We start from the raw sequence: 23,180 nt of genomic DNA, 5'->3' as shown, positions 1-23,180 counted from the left end.
GAGGACGGCCGCCATATTGGGAAGGTCAGAAGCTTGGCTGGCTGCCGCTCCGCCAGGCTGAGGCGGGTCTGTCCGCCATGTCGCGGGCGTGGGAGCCATTACGGGGAGGTCAGGAACCTACCTACGGGCTTCCCCCAGCCGGTAGTTTGCGGGGGGAAGGCGTGTCCGCCATGATAGGGAGGTCAAGCCATCGCACTGCCGCTGCGGTGCGCCTGCCTGGCCGCGTTCGGCTGCCGCTGAAGGGTCGCCGCCCCGGGATGAGGCCCGTGAGGAGGCTGCTTCCCCTCGCCCCTCTCAGCAGGCAGCCGGGCTTCAGACGGCGCAGGGGGAGGCGGCGGCTCGTCGGCTTTTGCGGACTCCAAAACGCCCCCCCCCGGGGTGTTGGGGGGCGCAGATTTACCCCCGCCCCGCCCGGCAAGGGCCGGGGGCGCCGACGGAGCCGGGCCAGGGCCTCGCCCCCGCCCCCTGCGGGCGTACCGGCGGGGGACGGGCCTCGCTGCGGTTCACCGTGCCGAAAATAAACCTGGAAACCCCACGGTTCAAGTGCTTTCACGGTTCCTGGCCTGTCACAACATCCATAAAGCTTCACGCACTCAACACGTACAAGACGTTGTGAATGGTGGTTGGTGTTGGGTTTGGGTTTTTTTTTGAGGTGGGGGGGAGTGGGGTTTTTTTGTGGGTTTTGTTGGTTTGCTTTAACAACTTACTGTCTTTTAGTATCTTTAGGCACTTCTCTGGATTTTAGTCTCTGTGGGACAGCCACCCCACCCTGATGCATGATACACCCACGATTGCTGGTGTTGCTCATCAGTGAAAACTAACAGTAAAATATTTAATATCTGACAAAACAGTTACTTTCTTTTTTTCCCCTCAATCTACAGAGGAAGTAAGACTAACATCAACTTACTAAGACAAGGGGTAGTTACCTATGAGGGAAATACAAAGTAGAAATACATAGAGTTGTATTTTCATCATCTTCTCTGCTAAATACTTAAGCCTTTCCCCCTCCTTTAAAAGAAACACAATTTACTCAGTTTTCCAACAGTATTTGTACCATTTTTATTTGTAAAAATAACCATCTGAATGCATTGCAATAGTAGTTTACAGTTAGGGTTCTTCATTACATTAATACAGCATTCAGTAGTTGAAAAAGTTACTAAACTGTGCTTGAGAAGATTCAGCTTGAATTCCAAGTCATTCACTGAAGTAAGTCTTTTTCCTCATTTCGTATGAGACATTTACCCAAGTCTTTAAACTTCAATTTACAAAAGCAAACAATACCGACAAAACCCCACTGAAACCATCAAACAATATTTTATATTGTTTATTACAAATGTTAAAATGCAAAATATAACACTGGCACCAGATTCGTATCACCATGGTTTGTAAAGATATATTGCACATGCTAAAGCATAAAATATAAGACAAAACCTACAAAACATAAGATATTGGCTTTAATATGTAGATCACTGCATAAGAAACGCATAAAATTACATTTTATATACACACTCAGATTGTCACTAGTTTAAAACGCCCTTTCCTATAACACTGACCTAAGGTTTACTTTTCGTGTAATAAGAAAGCATTTTCAGCACTGCAAAAATTATACATTATTCCTATAGAAATTTAGCATATTAATTTTCATTTCAATGCAGGTAGAACATATGAAAAGAAGAAACACTTTATACATTCAAAGAAGGTCTGAAATGAAAATTTACTGGTAATATATTGCTTTTATAACACTCAAATGAAAAAAAAAAAAAAGACAAGTTTCACAAAACATTTCCATAATACACAAATATAAAAAGGCACTCTAATATTTCTTACATGACTAAGAATAAAAATCACAAATTTTTTTAAAATCATACTCAAGATACATAACCAAGTTTCTCAACAGTACAATGGATAAACAAGTCATTTCATGTGTTTGTTCTAATTCAATAACCTGGCAGTTGTTTACTGCATAAAAGTACCAAACACATTATGGTGCCCTTTTAGTAGCGATGAACAGAAATCCCCTGAGCTATTTCACAGCAATTTCAGGCAGTCCAGAAGTTGCAACTCAGTATTTATGAGAGAGACTTGGGACCCCATCCTGCGATGGATTCCACCTGCAGCTGTGGTTAAAATACAGGATGAAAGGATCCTGCTAATACACCTGGGCAGACGGCTGCCCCTCCCCAAATACCCTTTGCTTGGTGCAGACACAGAAGTCGTCCACGTACTGTAAATTGCAGGATCCAGGGTTAAGTGCAACAATTATGTATGATTAACTCTACTCTTGTAAAAAGTCCACAGAAAGGCAAGGTGATTATTTACAAGAGTAAAATTATTCCCATGCTTAAATATCTGCCCTAGATTACAAATTTATTTCTACATGTGATAAATTATATTACAGATTAATGTACTAGCATACAAAAGAAAGGGATTCTGGTAACTCACATGAGATGTGGGATAGGCCAACACTGAGTACTTCCAAGTTCATGCTCATGACAGTTTTCCTCCTAAATACACCATACTCAAAACTTGACTTTCCCAATGCCCTTAAGATGCTAACAAATCATATCTTGCTATGATTTTTGGAATATTGCATACTTACATCATGGTTAGTTTACAGAAAAATCTAATCAGGTTCCTAGAAGGATCAAAGTAATTCAGTAATCACCTATGCTTCTATAATGTTGTATACATCATTAAGAGGCAGCAGTTGTTGCACTACACAATTACCAGAGTTACAAGGTGTTGCAAATATACAGAAATATTTTCAGTAACTCTGTACGGTAGCAAGTAAAAATACTGAAATTTTTTAAATGGCTGCTTAAAATAATACAACATCCTCTTTGTAAAGAGGACTAGTTTTCTCCTAATGAAGTGACTTCATGTAGGATAACGTAACTTTCTGTATTTTAGGGAGAGACTTTTAATTAATCCTGCCAAGGAGCCTACCTACATCTCTGGTTAAACTAAGATTAAAAGGCTGATCCTGAAATGACAGGTGGCAGTCATTTCCCATTTGTTGATTTGTTTTAAATGCCATCATTCCACATAAAAAAAGCAAAATTTGGGATTTCTATTCATTTCTGAACAGACACCACTAAAAATTTTAATAACTGATCTCTCCTCTTATTTTCAGTGCTTAAAGTAAGGTGGTTATTGCTATTCTGCAACTCTTAAAAGCAAAAATACGTTGAGAAAAATCAATCATAAAAATGTTATTCTGTGCTATTTCTGAGGAGAAAACCAGGGTTTCAGGTGCTCTGTCACTCTACTGCAGAAAATATAGAGTTGAGGGAAAAGAAATGTTCACCTTTAGAGACACTCCTTGTGACTTTTCATTGTAAACTTTGGAAATTTGTTAATGTTCTAGGAAACAATATTTAATTTTACCTAATGTTCAAGGAAACTTTAATTTTAGCAGGGCAAAATAAACTTAATGTATACATATTTTTCCTAATTAAAGAACTGGAATCTGCCAATAAATTTTTAACAATTCAGTGGAACACAGCTAAAAACTGCAACTAAACTAAAAATCCTTACTTTTCATTTACCCTGCCGAAAGCGTGCACGGAGGAAGCTCACCTCATCCTCCCAGCACAGACGTAGGCCTGCAGATAGCCTGCGTGCGCATCATGGGAACTTTAACACCTTGACTCCATGCTGTATTACCTTTTCCCCTCTTCACTGTAGCTGTACAGTGTTCTCTCACTTGTCTAGCAAGGGGTTTGGACCCCTTTTTTATGGTCTTAAATGGTGGAAGGTGGTTTGCTCTCTGCTTTTTAGCGATATAGCCTGTGGACTTTTATCTTTGCATTCCGTACAAGAAGATGGGCACCCTCCCGAAGGGCATCGGCCCTTCCTTTTTCTACTCAGGCCACCAGTCTTGCCTAGATTCACATTTCATTTTGCATCATGCCAAATAGTATGCACAAATACTAACTAGGAGAACAAGCCATAGTTATTTTTCCTGGGCATTCGTTTCATTTCAAATAAATATAAACACATTTACATTAAAAGTATATGAACATATTCTTTAGTCTGGAAAAAAAACAAACCTGTGGTCAACACATCATCAGTTACAAATGTCAACTTGAAACCTGCGTCATAAAATGTAAAATTCACTCAAGCCTACTCATTACCTCAAAAGTTTATATTTTTATGGTTTAAAAAAACTACTTCATTATGTCACTCACATTTGAAGAAAAAATAAAAGTAGCAAAGTCTTCCATTTAATTACTGAAGCATTTTGGTCCTCTTGGTACAGCTGGTTAGTTCATGATAGCTTTTTGTTTAGGGTTTTTTGTTTGTTTTTGTTTACAAAGTCTCATTCTTCCTTTTGTACATCTGTTGCAGAGGAGGGTCGTGGTCCATTTGACCTAGAAACTTTGGCAGAAGGAGTAAACATATTCACAAAGTTGACATTGCTTTAAAAGCTGGTGACAATAGGCTTTTTTAGCATGTATCTCCAATCCCCTGCACGGTACACTGCTATGTTTTCTGGTGTTTGGTATTTCAACTTTTGGTGTTACGCTTTCATTGCTTTACCTTTGCTCTGTTAATCCAAACACTGGCAAAAGTATTTTAAAATTTGATACTGTTTACAGTAAAAATAAGTTATTTAAGCATAGAAAAGGAAAAAAAATCCATTTAAGTTGGCAAGTCATTACAAACTTTTACATACACCTTTGTCTACACCTGATTCTTTTTTTTTTTTTCTGATACTAGATTCATGGTTAATGGCTCAGGTGACAGAAACATCTAATGACCCTAATCTGTAGTGCAAATAAACCGTACATGTTTGTGCGGAATTGGGAAAAAAAAAAAGGGCCAAGTGATTTTCATTTCACACAAGTGGTTCCACTAATGTCCGTGGGAAAATATGGTGAGACAAGTAGAATTTGGCCTTAAGGGTTTATAACTATATTTTTCTAATTGTGTGCTGCAACTAAGAATTGTAAAAAGTGCCTTCTGTAGGTTTAAGTGCTTAATACATGCAGTATGTAAAGGTTTCGTTTCCTGTAGAAAAGTAATACAGGCAGTTTTAAGATTTACAACTTTACCTTTGGTTTTTGTAAAAAAAATTATCTAATTAACAGAGCCCCTGGAAGCAGGAAACAGGCAAACAGAGGAAAGGGATGATGCTCGAATCTATGAAGGCTACACTGGAAATACGTTTGTGTACTAAAGGTACAGCTAAAACACGTAAGAACTTTTTACAAATAGTTCCCTGTTTATTTGTGCTGTCAAAAAGAAAAAAGGCATTTTCTCTTTTTCTACTTAAAATAAGAGGTAGAGACTTTCCACAGGGGCACTTAGAAAACATGAGGAAGCTGAAAAGCTGCAGAACATTAATGGGAATACGTTCCAGTAAATCCCTCTAACTTTGTTATTTAAAGGCTTGATTCTCATCAACACTACAAATCTTTCAATACCTACTTGTCAAGAATAATAGTTAAGAATATAGCTGTGGGATTTAAGCTGTTTAAAAAGACAAAAATAAAGCTGAAATGAAATAATAATGAAAAAAAGTTTTTGAATACCAAAAAGTCAAAATGTTTCAGAATCCGAATCATTTTCATTGTACCCATCCTCTGTTCCTATGTTATTACTCAAGGGCTTATTGTAAGAGTTAATGCTGCCCATACTGGAGCCATCGCAGAGATGTGTCCTGCCCAAATTGTCTTTTTTAAAACAAACGAAGTTGAAAGCCGTCATTGAACTGGAAGGAGAAAAAGGCATCATGGTAGCCAAAATGAGTGCCAGGCAGTCAGCCACGTCTTTGTTAGGAGCGCAAGCCAGGGCTGGCGTATGACCTGGGCACAAATGCAGACAAGGCAATGGTTAGTACTAAGGGTACTGAGAATGGCACTGAGCATTCCTCATATACATCTCTAGATGACGTCGTAAGCAGGAGATGTATGTTCAGTTACAATCATGCCAGGCAACAGGGGTATGTTACTTATTTTAAATTAGACATGCTGGGAAAATACACACTTTATGGAGCATTTAAATCACTGTGACCACAACAAGCACTATTTTTTTAAAATCAGGCAGCAAACAGACTTCACAATATGAATAAAAGCACTTGCTAAACACAGTTCTACAGCACAGACAGTGTGATGAATACAGAACGTGGGGAGTACAGCAACAGGGACAGAAACTGGCTTCAGTTTCTGTGCGTAAGAACAAGTCTCATTCTGAGAACAACGACTTTCATTAGAACATAGAAAATACTAATTTAAAAACATTTCGAAGTAATAAGCAAATTATTTTCAAGACTGATCAGTTGAGTATCTACTCAACTCAGAAAGCAGTTTATTTAGGAATTAAATTATGAGAGAAAAGAATTAGACCAGTGCATGTGCTACAGGTATAGCAGGTATGACTACGTGGATGTTTAGTTACCCAAATTTACGTTATGTTAGGAGAATAATGACTGTATTCAGAAAGCATGGCGTACACTTTAAATACAAAGTTAATATTCTACAGATGTCAGTAAAACGAAGAACTGGGGAACTATTAAAAGTTTGTCTTCACTGCAGTTTAACATGGCTCCTGTCCAAGTGCTGCCCCTAAAGCAGCCCTTTACATATACAAATCTTGGAAACCAGTATGCTGATTACACTTGCTATCTATATATTTTGCAGGCTGCTGTGTAGTACTGCAGCACTTTCCAACAAATCCTCCTTTGTACTGAGAGCAAACAAATTCTTTTGAAGATGGCTAAATCTTAAGTGCTGCAGCAATAGTAATCTGAGGCAATGACCACTACTGATATGCTACTGCCTCAAGTAAGCTGAGAACACCTGCAGTGTAGACGAGTTTGGTGGACAAATGTGAGTACAGTTTTGTAGCAAACTACCCACATTTAAGCACTGACTGCAGTGAATGCATACCCTAAATGGAATTTCCTCTTCCACTTGAGTTCCAAGCGTGAGTATTCTTTAGAGTTGTACTTATACTGAGATTGTAGTTAAATTTCTCTCTTTTAAACTGCATATGCAGTTGTTCCTAGAAAAATTAAATGTGTATCAAATTTAAACTTAATTTTCATTCGTTACATACATGCAAATTAGCTGGATCTGTATGTACAATTTTAAAGATAAAAATTGTGGTTAGAAGCTAGTCTGGTTCATTTTTCTGTCCCCTATCTCTATAGTGAGGTTACGGCCAGGTGACTTCAGTGGAACTCATTCATGCAAGTGTATCTAGGTTTAGCGTTTAGTTAATAGTAAATACTCACCACTCAGTTCTTTTCATCCATAGATCTCAAATGTCTTGCAATGATGGGTGAGTATTATTATTGTTACTTTACAGATATGGGAAGATGGAGGTACTGAATTGTTACATTAATGCCATGAAGTCAGTATTGTAAGAAAGACCAGCTTATTTCAGGAAGACTTTTTTTTAAAACTTTAATTATAGAAGCACAGCTCTCTATGGGCTATATAATGTTTAGAGAAGGACTTCATTGAGATCTGAAACAAAATTATCAGGTTTATTAACTACTCATGTATTTTATGAGGCAACAGTAATTTACTTGCATCTTGGATTAGGTCAGACAATTAGTAAGCGCAAGCTTTGATCTCAGAATGAACTAGGACACAATCAAACATATGTTGATGGTTTTCTTCCTACCCATTAAAACATGCGCTGATTGAATGCATAATCCTTATTTCTTCTGCAAGGTGTCAGAATTATCCGGTGCCACTTGCATGTTTAGGAAATTCAAGTTACCACTGCACTCAAGCATTAAAAAAGACTAGCTGTTGACAGTACATGCAAAATGAACAGTAAAAGGGACCGCTGTGATGTTTAGAATACATTTTTATATTAAAGAAAAATAAATACTATCTTTTTTTTAATAGGTACTCACACACCTCATTGTCTGTTCTTGGAAGGGTAAAAGCATCAATGATGTCTATCATCAGCATTTAAGCCTATTGCTTCGGTCTGTAAAATTACCTGTTGGGTCCTACTGAAGATTGTCAAAGTGTATGATTTACTTACCATTTTCATCTACTGCAAGGACACATGCCCCTTTGGCTAGCAACTCTTCAACCACCATCTTTAAGCCATTTCGTGCAGCAATATGGAGAGGTCTACAAAAACATAACAACTAAATTCAAGTTCAGTTTAAAATAGACTTTCTAAAAAAAGTTAGGTAATGCTTAAAGCATACCCAGCATCAGAAAGAGAATGTTTTCCTTTTTGGATCATTACAATTATATTGTAGGCATTAAGTTATATTACAGCCTTTAAAATAATCCTCATGTTCCACATCTATAAAACATATGTGCAAGACAAATATAATTAGCTTTACATACACAAAGATTGCTTAATACTTTCCAGTCTAAAGGCTTTCTTTAAAAAGCTCTCATTTTTCCACTGTTTGCAGCAAACAATTGACATTTAAAAGGAAAATGAATCTAAGACTGAAGAAATGCTAAGACTGAAGAAATGCCTTTGTTCCATCCTTCATTCTGGCTACTACAGATCATTGAAAATTATTGTTTTGCCTTTTTATCCTTGAATACTCGATTGCTCTGTTACTGCAGAGCAGCTGGAAATTAAAAATAACCACTGGTTTGCTCCCTTCCTGGGCCAACACCCAATGCTCCTGTTTGGGGACAGCTAGTGGGACAAGAAAAACAATTTCATATTGAAAGGGAGAAAAAGGGCTAAGATGGAATGAATTCTTCTGCAAGCACTAGATGATCTGCCACCTGAACTCGTGGTTGAATCTTCTCCTGTGGGATTCCCCCATACCAGTCACACAGTTGTAGCTGGAGTAAGAATATCGATGGTTCTAACTCCGCTGATAATGTATGGTATGGATGGGAGTTCCACATAAAATATCACCTAAAAAAACTTCTGAAAATTAAAATGTACCACCTTAAGTCTAAATAAATGATTTAGATTTAAGGTGAAGCTCAAAAAGATAGGAAATGCCAGATGTATACTTATACATTCACATGATTAATAGACATTTTGATATAGTCTTCAAATAAATGACCTCATATAATTTTTCCACCAGACCATGTATAGAATTGGCATCAAAAGAATCAAAATTAGAAGTGAAAATGCAATACAAATCTGGTCTTTTCAAGGGCAAGCACTCAAAAAAATCAGAAATTAACTTTTTTGTTCTATGAAAAAAATCTGAGACATGAATTTGAAATGCTAAATCAGAATCTTCTGATAAGTCAACTGAACTTGAGATGATCAGGCTATACTTACGTCTGCAAAGCATTATTTTTTGCATTAATAAGGCTCTGTTCTTGTATCTTGTCAAGTATTAGCAAGGCACATTTTTCATGACCCTGTAGTTGGGGAAATAGACCAAATAGTGTTAATTTGCTGAGGAGTTTGAAATTGAGGCAAAAGAAATGTTACATATAGAAGTGAAATTTTATAACTCACTTTGAAATACAAAACATGCTACTCATCTTATAAGGATGTGTGGTAGGTGTACTGTAGGAGCCTTAAAATACCATTTACAAACCGCCACTGCTAGGATGCTTTAGCACATTTAGAAATGTCTTTCAACCCTCCATTCATTATATATGAATTCACCGCCTCAGCTTTCAGAGAAGACTGCTATTTCTCTTGAGAGAGCGTTCAATGGATTATTTATTAGAACTACATAGTAACATAGAAAGAGATGGTTTAATCTCAAAAACTAATACTATACTTCCTGGGTCTTTAAATGCCTTTCTGTATTATTAGTAAGCTACTACAAAATCCCTTCAGTGTGAGAGGTCTAATAATGAAACTTTGGAAATAATACAGATCCGGGCCTTATTTCTGAGACTGTTTCAGCACGGCAAGTCACAGATGCCGAGCCTACAGCCCTGGCAGGTGAACAGCTGCCCGCAGGACCTTGAGAATTCAGCGAGGCTCATGTGTCTGCAGAAACTGGAGTAATATGATCACACTGGAATCCAATCTGTGGATAGGAGCAAAAGAAAAAGCCCAGGAGAGGGAATCCCACAGGTATTTTTTCTTGCAGAAACAGCAGTAGCAATTGGAATTAAGAGAAAGGAAGGTTGGGAAAAGACAGCACCACCAATCTCATCAATGCCCCTGGTTTTACTGCCACAGAGCATAAGGGAAAATCTTGGGTTCCCTCCACAGAAATTGGAGAATAAGAAAAAAGAATAAATATCTCTTTTTTTTTTTTTCCCTTTGCCACTGAACCTACGTTAAGCTATTTTACAGTGAGATTATTTGGTAAAATCTCAAAGGATTTTCCATTATTTCTCTTAGTTTCCCTTCCTTATGTTTAGTTGTCGTAAGAGGCATCCATATTTCTCAATTTACTAAATCTTGAAACAGACTTGAGAAAAAACTTGGAACAATGCTCCCTCCCTCACCATGAGTTTGACCATCACTTTTCCATTGCAAAAAATTTTTTTGAGCATAAACACACACAGACCTACATACAGACTGTGAAGAGAATAGAAGCATACAGAGGTCTTCAACTTACTTTACTGCTAGCCAAGTGCAAAGATGTATTCAACTCCTTATCTTTTAATGTCAGGTCAGCCTTGGCAATGTTCACCAAAAAGTCTGAGGTATATAACAGAAATCAACGAACAAACCCAATGGGCAGACGAACATGTAAAAACAGAGGAAAAAAATTACTACTTCAATGTACGTGTGCATACATGCTAATCAATTAAGCCTTTACGTGATGTATGCTTTATGAACATGAAGTGAAAATAATGAATGAGAACAGACTAACCTCGTGCAGTTAATCAGCAAGCAAAGGCAGAGATAATAGCTCATTCACTGTGCCCCAAACTGTCAAACATATATTCATCTTAATTTATTTATAAACTTCCCCATTTGCACATCAGCAAGTTCTGCCTGAATCATCATCTCCTGAGAACAACTGTGGATACTGCTTTGAGAGGACTAAGTGGATATAAAGAATTTAGGGTGCAGTCTGTGCTGTTGAAGCTAGAGAAAAGGGTATTCTGTTAAGCCAATATGACCTTAATCTGTATGTCTATAGTATATAGTCTAGCCTGGAAAAGCAGCTGCTGATAGCTGCCATTTTAGGAATAGGACTTCCTATAATAGAGCCGAAAAAAAGGTTACACAATCTTTTTCACACGTGCGGTTTTACTGCTCTGTAAAATCAAGGAAGTAAACAGAATAGAACCACTACACCCCTCATGCTCTTTCCAGTGTGCTCTTAGGCGGAAATAAGACTCAAGTTTGTTATTGCAAATGCTCACCAAGACTGCTGAGAAACAACAACTGAGAAGAAAAAGAAGTTTTTTACAGATGTAAAGGCAGCTTCTTACAGACATCCACACAATTTATTTTTCTTCCTTAGTTTTCACAGGAAAAAGAATGACTACCTATTTGGGATAGTAACTGCAGTAGCACTCACCCCTCAAGACAAACAGAGGCAAGGATGTACTTACCTACAGCACCTACGTGACCGTTTTGAGCTGCCATCATGAGAGGTGTTTTCCCTGCGTGATCCGCAGCATTCACCTGTGCGCTGTGACTCAGGAGGAGCTGGAGGCACTCCACGTGATCCGCGAAGGCTGCTGCGTGAAGGGGCGTTCTGTGGGGAGAGGAACATGACCACAGCTGTTGCTAAAGAATGACAATATTCCTGTTTACTTACCTTCCCAAGAACCTGCAAGTGCAAGATGCTTTTAATTTTTTTTTTTCCTATGAAACTTTGAGTTATCACCAGGGGAACCTTATAGTAGCAGCATCTGAAATAAGTTAAATAATATTTACAGTCTCTGCCCTGGTGCAATATAAACTTTAAAAAAAGGGAGGCATAAGGTGGATATGATACTGTGGAGATACGATACTGTGGAGAATCTCATATTAGTAGCATACTTATTTTAATGGAGCATACTGCGTAATATGAAAAGCAGTACAATCCCTCATTCTTATTCATCTGATTTTATTTTTTTTAACAAGCCTAAGATGGGAAGGACTATCAGAAAAGAACAGATCTATTATTTAAAAAACCTGAAGTATTTTAAGTTATAGTCAAAAATACTGCAGCAACAAGCTACAATAACAGTATTACTATAGAAGGCAGAAGGAATTCTATCCACTTTGGACGTTATCAGTTTCCACAAGACTGAGACACTAGAATTCATTTGCTGTCTCCCTGTGGCATTTTGGCTCTGAAGCGTGACTAATAGAGATGAAAGACAGTTGGTACACAACCCTGCTCATAGTGTCACTTCAGGTTTTGCTTATCAGTAAGGGTGAGGTGGTCTTACCCTTAAAGGAGTAAGTAATCACCATTACTGAAAGTCTTGAATTTGTTTTAATTAATAGAAACTCTGAGTATTCCATTTTTAGAATTTCAGCAATTTTAATTAAATATATATATACACACACACATAGTGAGGAGATTATCAACGTGACAAATTAAGGATTTGGCTAACTGCATATCTCTTGCTGCATCAGTATTATTTTGCTGCATAGATGTTTTGAGTTGTGTGCCCTGAGAATGCTCACATAACATTAAAGCTTTTAATGAAATACTTTTCTATGTCTACATAGTATCACTCCATTTAGCAAAGATAAACCTGTTTAAATATTTAACAAAGAAAACTGGTTCAGGAAACCAGCCTATAGTCATAGCTGTTCTAAACAAATAAAACACTATTTTGTATTTCTTTTCATATGTACTATGAAATTGAATACTTCATAGTATTCTTGCTTCAAGTGAGCCACCATGTAACTGTTGCAGAGTAAACTGCTGTCTGAAAGAGTCAGCATGACAAGCCTTAGCTCAATCATATCAGATAAGGATGAGTTCCAGAGGTTCAGAAAGAATTATGAAAAATACTAGATGGATTCATGAAGACAAAATGAAATTTATTTAAGAAACTATTACCTTCCTTTGTCATCTTTGCAATTGACAATGCTGGCATCGATGGCTCCGATGAGCAGTGATGCACAGTTTTCGTGATCATTGATTCTGCCAAAGAAAAGACATTTCCAAAAAGGTAAAAAGTCTACATCTTTTCTCACTTTCCAATACTAATTTACTTCACTTCCCATTAATATTTCTTATTGGTTATTTATGAGTTATCCTAACATACCTTTGCCGTAATGCTTTCGGTCACATTTTTGATTATTCATCATCTCTCCATTTAACCAAACTGCATCTGCTACTATGAATTTCAGTCTCTAAAGCAAAGCTGATCCTGCAATTCACTATGCACAAAGGTAACTGAAATGAAGCACAAACCTAGGACTAAGACCTGAACACTTTAAAATCCTTTAGTCTAAATGTCAAATACACCTGGATCTGAAAAGCACTCATAGATACCTACATATAGAAAGCTTTATTCTAATGTTTTAGGTACTGAAGCCCACATCTCTTCCCACTCATACATTTAATACTTTTCCTTGATGGATGTACTCAATTAATACTCTTTCTGGTTATTATTAATTTGTCTCATTTCATTATGAAAATGAACAGTGTTTAGTAACAGTATTGGACATATAGTACAGCTAACACATACCCACGCTGGATTAGCAGCTGTTTTCATTTTAAATTTGCATGCATTTTTAAGTTGCACACATTTTTAATGGGTTTGAGAATTACATACTAGTTTAAAAGAATATAAATATTGAAAAAAAGATTTTCAAAGCCATCACTAGAAATTCAGATTTCAAATACTATGTTTCAGCCACAAATGATTTTATTTTAAGCAGAGTAAAAACAGTTCTTTATCTATGCTTTTATTTCTCTAATATATTGGGGTTTTTTATAATTTCAAAGTTTGACACATGACGTATTATCCTTCTACTTTCCAACGATGTGGACTGTAGAAGGGAAGCCTACACAATAGTAACTGCTATCATTACTTCTGGAAGACATTCATTCTTCTAATAGAACATAGAATAGAATACAGTCATTCTAATTCTTGGCAGAAATTAGGAAGGTTTGCATTTGTTTTTTCAGTGCTTAACTCCTTACTCTTCTGATGGCTTACATGTTTTAATAAGCATGTTAAGTCCTACAAACTAAAGTAATCTTGCATTTTAAAAAAAATGCATTTGCAATTATTTTATGAAAAGTTACGATTTTGCTTTATTAAAATCCTTCCCATATGAAATCATACTGCTTTATTTGAATACGGAATATGTATAAAATACATGCATGGAAGAAGATGAATAACTCGTAATAGCCACCACCTTTTTGTTGTTCATAAGTAATACAAGAACTTTGGATACAGGGTCTGCCTCTATAACCAACCAATCCCTTTGGTTAGAACCTGGGGAAGAAGTACCAAACCTTCAAGACAGAAATTATCTCAGAAGGAAAAAAGACCATGAAGAAAACCAGTCTGGAAAACACTCAGCTGAGGATGTCTTGGAAAAAATATGACCTGCACAGAACACCATTCTAGCATGACGTAGGTTCATTAATGCTTCGTTCCTATTGCTAAAAAAGAATCATCTTGATTCTGACAAATTTCTTAACTTTCAGCCTTTGGGTTTCAAAGGGACCTCAAAAGCTCGTATTTTTGTATGCACTATAGCCCAGGTCATGGCCTAAGAATGGAAGAGCTATGAAGTTCCAGCCTGTGTGAAGAAAAGGCAAAGGTCTGTAGTTGTAAGCAAGGGAAAAGAAACTAGAAAGGGAGCAGAAATGCAGCTATTTAATTACAAGTCAGCATTTCATCAAATAGCCTAAATGTATGAAATTTATGCAAAAATACTCTTTATTCTGCCACTTTTTCAGCAGAAGTATAAGCACAATTTTATGATCAGCTTTAAAATTATTTTCTCATGCAAATAATCTAAGAAAAAAAAGTTTTCTTCTCTTACTGCTACTTTTTCCAAACTAAAGCATTTGTTACTGGAGATTTTTACTTACACGGCACAGTGCAATGGAGAGAAGCTATTACCATAGAATGTGCGGAAAAATTTTTGTTCCAGTAGTACCTCTATGCAGTTTTCATGACCTATAAGAGATCAGACATTTCACAGTGTTGTACAAAGCAAGTAATTCACTTAATTCATATTAGGCTTATACAGATTAGAATTTAACACCAAGTTCAAAGTCGAACACAATGTGTATATAAGCTCTTATGTGATAAAATTATAAACAGATTTTTTTTTTCTTTAATGGCAGCAGCAGCATAGATCCAGGCTAATATTAGCACTTACTGGAAAAAAGGGAAAGGAAAAAAAAAGTCTCCTTTTTATGTGATGTTATGTATGTTGCCTCACACATCTCCAAAGATGGTCTTAAATGATGGTATTAGGAAGCTTTATCCCTGATATTAAGCAACAAGTTCAGATTATCCAGTTTAGAATAATCAGTTCAGTTCAGAATATCCATCTATTCACGTGGTCTCTTGCATCAATAAATAAGAAGGAGGACACCTCAAAGGAGCATTCCTGATCCCGCAGAAATCGATGAGAATTTCATCACTGACGTCAGTAAAACCAGAATTTCACCCTGGCCCCCTGTGACTGGGAGCAAATAAGCTGCAAAGCCACTGGGAGGTATTGCTGGAATTTCCCTGGCTTCTGAACTGAAGGGTGAACATAGCAAATGCTAACTACAGAGAGCAAGTAGAGGGGAGATCATTTCCCTCTTCATTTCAAGCTTCGCAAAGTCTTAGGCTGCTTTGTTATCATATTTCCCTAAAACTGCGGCCACATTTGAACTTGGCAAAAGTCCACAGGGAGAACCTTACCGTTGTAACAAGCCCAGTGCAGTGGTGTATAACCTTGATTATCTTTCAAACTGCAGTCTTCCTCTGAAAGTGCTATCTGCAGTAATTCACTCAGCCAAGTGGCGTGACCCCGAGCTGCTGCAAAGTGCAGAGGTGTTCTGCCTCTGGCGTCTTTACATAAAATAGATACTTCTTTCTCTAACAGCATCTGAACACACTCTTCGTGCCCAGTCATAATCTGATAACAAAGAAATGAGTAAAGAGGTTGACATAATACAGATTTCTTGCCCAGGAAATATGGAATATGATTGATGCCTGTGAACATGAAACGGCCTGGATGGGATCCAGAAGGCAGAGATGAAAGCTCCTTCGCTCCCATGAGTACCTGTGATAACTGATACACTGAAATGTATTTGGTGCTGTCTTTCAAAGGCATTGATTCCTAGTCTGTGGAAGAGACTCCACTAAGTGAGGCACAAAAGCAAGGAGCAGTTTAAGACTAAGGAAACATGGACAAGAGGTGAGGTTCAGAAAATCTGAGTCTGGCTTCTCAAAACCATGTATGAATGTGAGAGAAGAACTGAGGAAAAAAAGGATCAAGAATACCATGAGAAATATGAAAAGCTGTTTTAACAGCTGGCCAGCCACTATCAGTGACCTCTGTGTCATACATAGGGTAGCTTTGGTATCTTGGTCAGGCTCAGGTGTTGCTATCAATACAGAACAAAAATTTTATGCCATAGCTTTTATTACAGACTCTTGCTGGACTCCTAAGCTGAACTGTTCACTTCAGTTATAGAGTTCTGTACAAATATCATCTCTTGCACCAACTTCACGTTGGGTAAGAACCTGACTCCTAGAACAGGTTAGATCTGCCTCGAGTTTCACTGCCTCCAGATTAAAACGTAAGGCTTACTTATTTACGCCATCTTCCCCAAGAAAAATGAAAATAACTGCTGGGCAGTTCTTTTAAATAAATTATTTTCAGAATTCATAAGGTGCGCAGTTATAAAAATAATGATTGCTATACTGAAGTGTCAAGAAAAATTTATCTAATCGGTATTTTATCTAATTAATTAAAGTGAATGTGAAATAAAGTCAAAAGCATTAGTGAGAGCAGGTCTGTCCTGCTTTTTACCTTATTGGTGCTTGGTCAGCTTTCCAATCATTTACAGTATTCTCTGTATTTATATTCCAATCATTCAATGTCCCTGTATTTATAAGTGAGTTGTAGTCACAGCAAAACAAATAATTAAGAATCATAAAAATTAAGTCACCCCTCGGTGTAAAGCTGTGCATCCCAGGAGATCAGCTGCATCTACAGATGCTTCTTTTTCAAGTAATAAAGAAACAGCATCAATGTGCCCATATGCCACTGCAAGCATTAGTGGGGTTCTAGAAAAAACAAAAACAAACCAGTCATAGCAATAAAATGACATACTACTTGCCACTGCCAACTTACAGGAATAGAGAAATCAGGAAGCCTTGCATTTCTCTCTGTTCCTACCCACAATCCTGTTTCTTTCACCGTACTCATCTATATAACACCCAAGTGAAGACCTTTTGTATGAAATTATTAAGATGTTTAACAACCAACTATCATAACTGAAATAGAAACAAACTCATTTGTAAGCAGTTTACAGAGCAACATCATTCAAGACAATCTGTTCTCTTAATAACCTACAATTATTGTCACCTCCAGCAACACACGAGCTTTGCAATACCCAAGCGTTGTGAATGAACATCCCTGCTAGTTACCAAGATGGCAACAACCCAAAACATTTCTTTTGCAAATGCTGCACAATTGCTTAAAGGGGATGAAGGGACATGAGGAAACTATTCAAGCCAAAATTTGGACTAACATATCTTCCATTTTTTTTTGAAAGGGATCTATTCTCCTTCTATTTTTTGATAAGACTAATACCATTTAAAATTATATGTATAGCCAGATATGTTCCAGGCACCTCAAACGAGTTTTTTAAACCATTCACATTTTCACTTTAAAAATATACTTAATTCTCCCTCTATAACTGTCATTTAACAAGAAATAAATTTTTTGTGGGAACAGCTCAGATTCATGTGTCACCTAAAATAAACATTCTGTCTCACTGCACCAGCCTAATATACCAAATAAACCCTGAAAGATCAATGTTTTAGAAAGAAAAAGACTCTCTATAGAAACATCTCAAGAGCTTGTTAGTTTTTATTGAATCTGGCCCTCAGCATCTATGAAGAATTGTTTAAAGTATGAAGCAAAGGCTAAGATTAATGAATAATCCTTTCCACATGGCTTAGATCAACTGAATGTGTACTTTGTAATGTCTGCCAAATTCTATAAGGAGTCGTGCAGGAAATACAGTATTTCAAATAAATGCTTTTTTTGTAAGAAATCTGAGATGCTATTTGAATCACAGAGCTGAAAAAAAAACATAACAAAGAAAACTTACTGTCCTTTGGCATCTGTCACGTCAGGGTTGTCTGCAACTTCTAGCAACAACCGTAAACAAGGTGTATGGCCGTTAATGACTATAAAGAAAAAAGTATATTTAATTAAAATATGTTTAATTTCAGATACTTTTCCATTGGAATGCTTATGGATAAGAAATTTTCTTATAAACAAGGAAAATATTCCACAGTATAAGAAATTAATAGTCTCACAATTTTCATTTAACTTGTGCCGATGAAATGGTGAGCTGTTTTTTCCCTGACCTCAGTAAGAAGAGGATTAGTTCTCTTACATACAAAAATCCCAAATGAGTAAAACAGAAATCACGATTTTCACTGAGAAGATTTCTACTAAACGAGACAGTATTTCAAAATCCCTCAGACCGAGCAGGCAGACAAGGCTTTCTGCGATCAGATTTGGAACACAGTAGGAAGTACGTCGACAAGGCTCGTTAATTTTGTGTGCACCGTACAAGCAAGTTCTTCAGTGCTGCTATGAAAAAAGAAGCATCTGCAAAGAATGACCAACGATACAAATGTCATATACATAACAGCACATAATACCAGAGACTAAAATTTCGTCTGGGTTTTTCCAGCTTTTCTAGTTTAACATTACTGGAAGCCACAGCTACTTCTCAAAAATGGGGTTTGCTTTTTAATATGTAACCCATTGCTGTTGGAAAACAGCTCTGAATTACTACGTTTTGCAGGGCTTGACACTGGAAACCCATCTGTGTGTCAGCTGGCTTAAAGGCTTCAGCTTTATCCAACTCATGGGATGAACAGAACAGTATTTTCTTCTTTGAAAAACAATAATTCCGGTACTCGGTAGATATAGATCGTGTTCTTATTACAGCAAGTCGTGCATTCACGCTGCCTACACCCTGTGGGCTGAGGCAAAACCCTTGGACACCACCTATGTCATATCATTCTGGCAGAGAAATGGGCAGGCATCATCACATTTAAATCACTCATCCAAAAATAATCTTAGTTGGTCTACCCAGAAAAATAAAAGACATTTTTAGTTATTTACCACTAAGTAATGCCATATACATAACATGTAAACAGTTCTGCGGGGCTGATGAGTCACTGGCTTAGGGGGAAAAAAAAAATCTGCTCTTTCTCCCAGCAGGAGGAAAAGAAATCATAACTTGTTCACACCAACGTCTGCAAAGGATTTTGGTAAATGAATTTTAGAACAGATACTCCCAGAAGCTCCTAGGAGCTGACCCAGCGATTGCTAAGCATTACAGACCCTGCAGGGAACATTAGGTTTGCCAACAGAGCTACAACACTAACACCAGGGGAACATTTGCAACGGATTCCCAAAGCTAGCCAGAGGAAAGACTGGTGGTAATAAAATTATACAGGGAACATATAATTTAGGCTAAGGAAATTCTTCATATTATGAGGTCAGAGGAAGTCTATTCCCTGAAGGGGACAGACAGAAAGAAGAAATACTTCAATTAGGTGATTTCTCTACTAAAGTTACAAATCCCTTTACTGAACGGAGCTCTGCAGAATCCTGTAATCCAATCCACCACTTCAGGTCTCCTTAACTGTTGTGTTCTGCAATTGTGCTTGTGTAATTAGAAGGAATGAAGGCAAACACGTTTAAGGGGATGGGCACACATGCCTTCTTGTTTCTTTCCAGTGCATAGGAAACACATGCAAGTATTCACTTCCGTGTGTGCAAATGCACACTGTCACTCAAGGGATTAATTCAGCAAGAATTCTGTTTGATTTCTCAAAATGTGCCAATTTACCTCTTAGACTTGTATCGCAAATAAAAAATGCTGGATACTGCAGTGGCACCACAGAGAGTTTCCGATAGGCGGCACAGTTCTTTGCTAAAAGACTCCTAAACAAAATATACTGTTATGAAACAGCATAATAAAAATCATCAGATTGCAAGTGGCTTTTCATAATAGTTGGAGGTAGAAGCTTTATTCCAGAGCTAATTTCCACAGAACTCTGCAAAGCTCTTGACCTAAATGTTGTCTTAATGATATTTACCCAAAGTGCACTTATCTCCCATTTTAAAGCCTCCAAATTCATGACAGTGATAAATTTCCTTTACTGAGTTCAAATGTTCAACCTGTCTGTGCAGTATTTTCCCTTCTTAAGGTACATGTTTTCTTTAGTGTCTCATTCCTGTGGGTAGGGCATTCTTGCTTCTTGCCTTTTTTCCCCCCCATTTTTTAAACGTACACCTAACTTTTTTTTTTCCACTGCAGATTTAAAGAACATTTTGCTTGTATCCCTGGAAGATTTCTTCCAATCTTTTAAAATTTAAAATCTAGAAAAGTTTACAATGAATCTTCCTACTGGTTTTACAAGGAAGGCACTCATACTACAGTGAAGGGGGCAATAAAAAAGAAATTAAAATAGGAGGAAAAAACCCACAATGAGAATCTGCATGAAGGTGAGAAACGTGTGTATTAAAATAACACCTTCTATTCAACAAATCTACTCAATTCTATTCAACAAATCTATTCAATGAATCCATATTTTAAGTTAGAGCTGCTAACAAAAATATGACTTTGTTACCATTTACTTTTCTCAGTACTGCAGAACCCTTACAATTCAGCTGTGACAACAAGAAACCTATGTCACTATAACCAAATTTTTAAATAAATGCAAAATCATTGCTATAGTGATGATGTACCAGACAAAATTACACCTTGTTCATCATCAGACCCCAAGCTATGTTTGAAGTGACTATAGGAAAGCTCTTGACCAACACAGCTCCATTTTTGTGGCGGCACTGATCTTGATTTAAATTCATTAAACCAACAGTTTTAACAGGGTGAGGATCAGCTAGATTTACTATTTTGTGTTTTTATCAAAAACAGCTAAAACCCCCTCTCACTATTCTGGTCTCAAACTTCTGATATGTAAGCTCTGGTAGCACATCTCTATATCAGTAGTTTATTGTGGGGAGTAATGTACTCAGTTCTGATGCAAAATTTAAGAACGCAGAAAGCATTTTTTAGTTTGCTGTGAAGATCTACTATGCACATTTTCTTCAGCACTGCACACAAAATTGATAATAGTCTATTTGACCTTATGCTTCCAGGTTGCACTTATATGATCCCACAGAGAGCAAACTGGTATTAGAGGATGTATATGCATTTTAATCTAAGCAAAGTAAAAGATAAACAGAAAGATAATTAAGTCTGGCCCTCAAATAATTGTTATCCAATGAAGTATTAATTTTACTTCCCACTAGAGGTCACTGCTATGCTGTACCGATGAACCGCCAGAGGAGCACCATTCCCTTTGGCACCCCTGCGTATTTATCTGACAGGTACATATTAATAATAACCTTTAAATAAATGGCAAATTCTACATTTCCCAGTTAATTATGCACGTTGCATAATTAACACTCAACACATGAGGAATGGAGCAGACTCTCAGCAACAGCAAGTTCACAAGCTAGCTCAGGACGGGTCTGAAAGGGGGTGAATTTCTGTAGTGTTGCCTCTGCAAAAGGCAGAGGTTTTGAAAGTTTTGAACACCAGGATACTTTCATCACCAATGAGAGCCTACCTGTATATTTAACCTTTCTTCTTTAGGAGAAGCAAGGAGGCAAGTGTTCTCTCTTCCCCTGATTTTTTAGGTGAGGAACCATTACGAGAAGGTGTCATAGGAGAAACATCACACATCTTAAAGAGTAGGTGGTAATAGAGAGGTAAGGTAAAGTAGAGGCAAGCAGGTAAGGGCAGAGCAGTAGTGGTGTGGAAAAATATGGGATTTTGTATGGGGGAGGACTGAACTACTGGAACAGAGGAAAAAAGACCAAGGAAATGAAAGACAAGAGTTAACTGTAGGACCTCAGCAAACAAGCAGCAGTCCTCAGTACAAGTCAAAATCTCCTTCTTCCGTTGAGAAGAAATGTGCATAGGGATAGTAGGTAGGTAAAGGTAACTGCTTCTGTGTTGTAGCGCGTATACCACAAGCGTAACAGATCACCACACTCACCTGAGGCGTGGAGGGGGGTCCTTTTGGTGACATTGTCTTTTACAGTGACAGAAGCACCCTGGCTGATAAGAGCTTCCACGCACTCTGCATGTCCTTTAAACGCAGCCAGGTCCAAAGCAGTGCGTCCCTTCTCGTCCTTAATATCCAGATCTACCAAAGATTGGAGAAGGACCTCCAAGGCTTGATGATGACCATTATAGGCCTAGAAATAGGAAATAAGTCATGTAAAGAACACAACTCTTGTCTTTCAAAGACTCCCACATAAAACGTGAATAAAACCCATTGTTGTCACAGTCTCCTAAACACAGAAGAAATGACACAGTTTTCTTCATTCCTTATGACTCTCTCTTCAACTTGAAAGAATTTTCCCAAATTACACTGTAGCCAAGAAACTAAAAAATTCCTAGTGTTTAGGGACAGAAATTATGATTGTTGATTTGCTCTAACCTTCTAATACAACCCAAGGTGAGGAATTTCAGGCAATAACTTGCCAGTTCAGCACAGGTGAATCAACAATTCATTTTTCACATTCTACAGTATCTTTCAGGGAAATGTTTACTTCAAAAACTCACTAGTGATGCTGGTCAGAGGTCGCATGGATTATCACCTAACTGGGCGCTAAATTCAACACATTTGCTGGCCTCCAACTAAATGAAAGCAATTCTCAAACCAGATTTTTGTGCAAATACCGACACCAACTTGACCTGCTGTTTATAGCTGATGCTTCATGGAATATTCCTGCCAATAGGATCATTTGGTAGATCTACAGCGGACAAGCAGATGCCCTTCCAGACCTACAGCCACATTTGGGCCAACAGCACAAACACAGGTGACATTGCAAAAACCCAGTGGATAGCCCCAGAAACTGGAAACATTTCATTCAGCTTTGTAGGGACTGCCCTCCTCTCCTTACTGCCAGACTCACAGAGAACATCCTTTTTATTTATACGAACGTATATATGAACATATGAGTAGTGTTACCAGAGTTGAAGCAATTAATGAAAACAGAAGAGAAATGCAAGCATGAAGGAACCAAAGAGCCACTGAATTTCAAGGCTAAGT

At 37.5% G+C, this 23,180-nt stretch overlaps 1 protein-coding gene and 1 long non-coding RNA gene across 5 annotated transcripts in view; one reads left to right on the top strand and one right to left on the bottom strand.

Moving 5' to 3' along the window:
• Positions 1-23: 23 nt before the first annotated feature.
• On the top strand, positions 24-1,678 carry LOC142083730 (uncharacterized). Its single transcript, XR_012674155.1, has 2 exons — positions 24-622; positions 727-1,678. It is a non-coding gene; the product is annotated as an uncharacterized LOC142083730 (long non-coding RNA).
• The window catches only part of ANKRD44 (ankyrin repeat domain 44), a 144,394-nt gene continuing 122,248 nt past the window's right edge, over positions 1,035-23,180 (bottom strand). For 2 of the 4 annotated variants that reach the window (XM_075153610.1, XM_075153612.1), the window contains exons 18-28: positions 22,119-22,320; positions 18,137-18,215; positions 16,967-17,084; positions 15,711-15,927; positions 14,882-14,969; positions 12,887-12,970; positions 11,436-11,581; positions 10,487-10,569; positions 9,238-9,320; positions 8,008-8,099; positions 1,035-5,810 (exon numbers count right to left, since the gene is read on the bottom strand). In XM_075153610.1, coding sequence (XP_075009711.1) covers positions 5,545-5,810; positions 8,008-8,099; positions 9,238-9,320; positions 10,487-10,569; positions 11,436-11,581; positions 12,887-12,970; positions 14,882-14,969; positions 15,711-15,927; positions 16,967-17,084; positions 18,137-18,215; positions 22,119-22,320 — 1,458 coding nt within the window. In that variant the 3' untranslated portion in view covers positions 1,035-5,544. The remainder of the gene's footprint in view (positions 5,811-8,007; positions 8,100-9,237; positions 9,321-10,486; positions 10,570-11,435; positions 11,582-12,886; positions 12,971-14,881; positions 14,970-15,710; positions 15,928-16,966; positions 17,085-18,136; positions 18,216-22,118; positions 22,321-23,180) is intronic. The other 2 variants (XM_075153613.1, XM_075153609.1) reach the window with 2 other exon arrangements.

The sequence above is a fragment of the Calonectris borealis genome, chromosome 6, assembly GCF_964195595.1.
Source record: "Calonectris borealis chromosome 6, bCalBor7.hap1.2, whole genome shotgun sequence".
In the NCBI taxonomy this organism is placed as follows: domain Eukaryota; kingdom Metazoa; phylum Chordata; class Aves; order Procellariiformes; family Procellariidae; genus Calonectris; species Calonectris borealis.
This window is presented reverse-complemented; position numbering and strand designations above follow the sequence as displayed.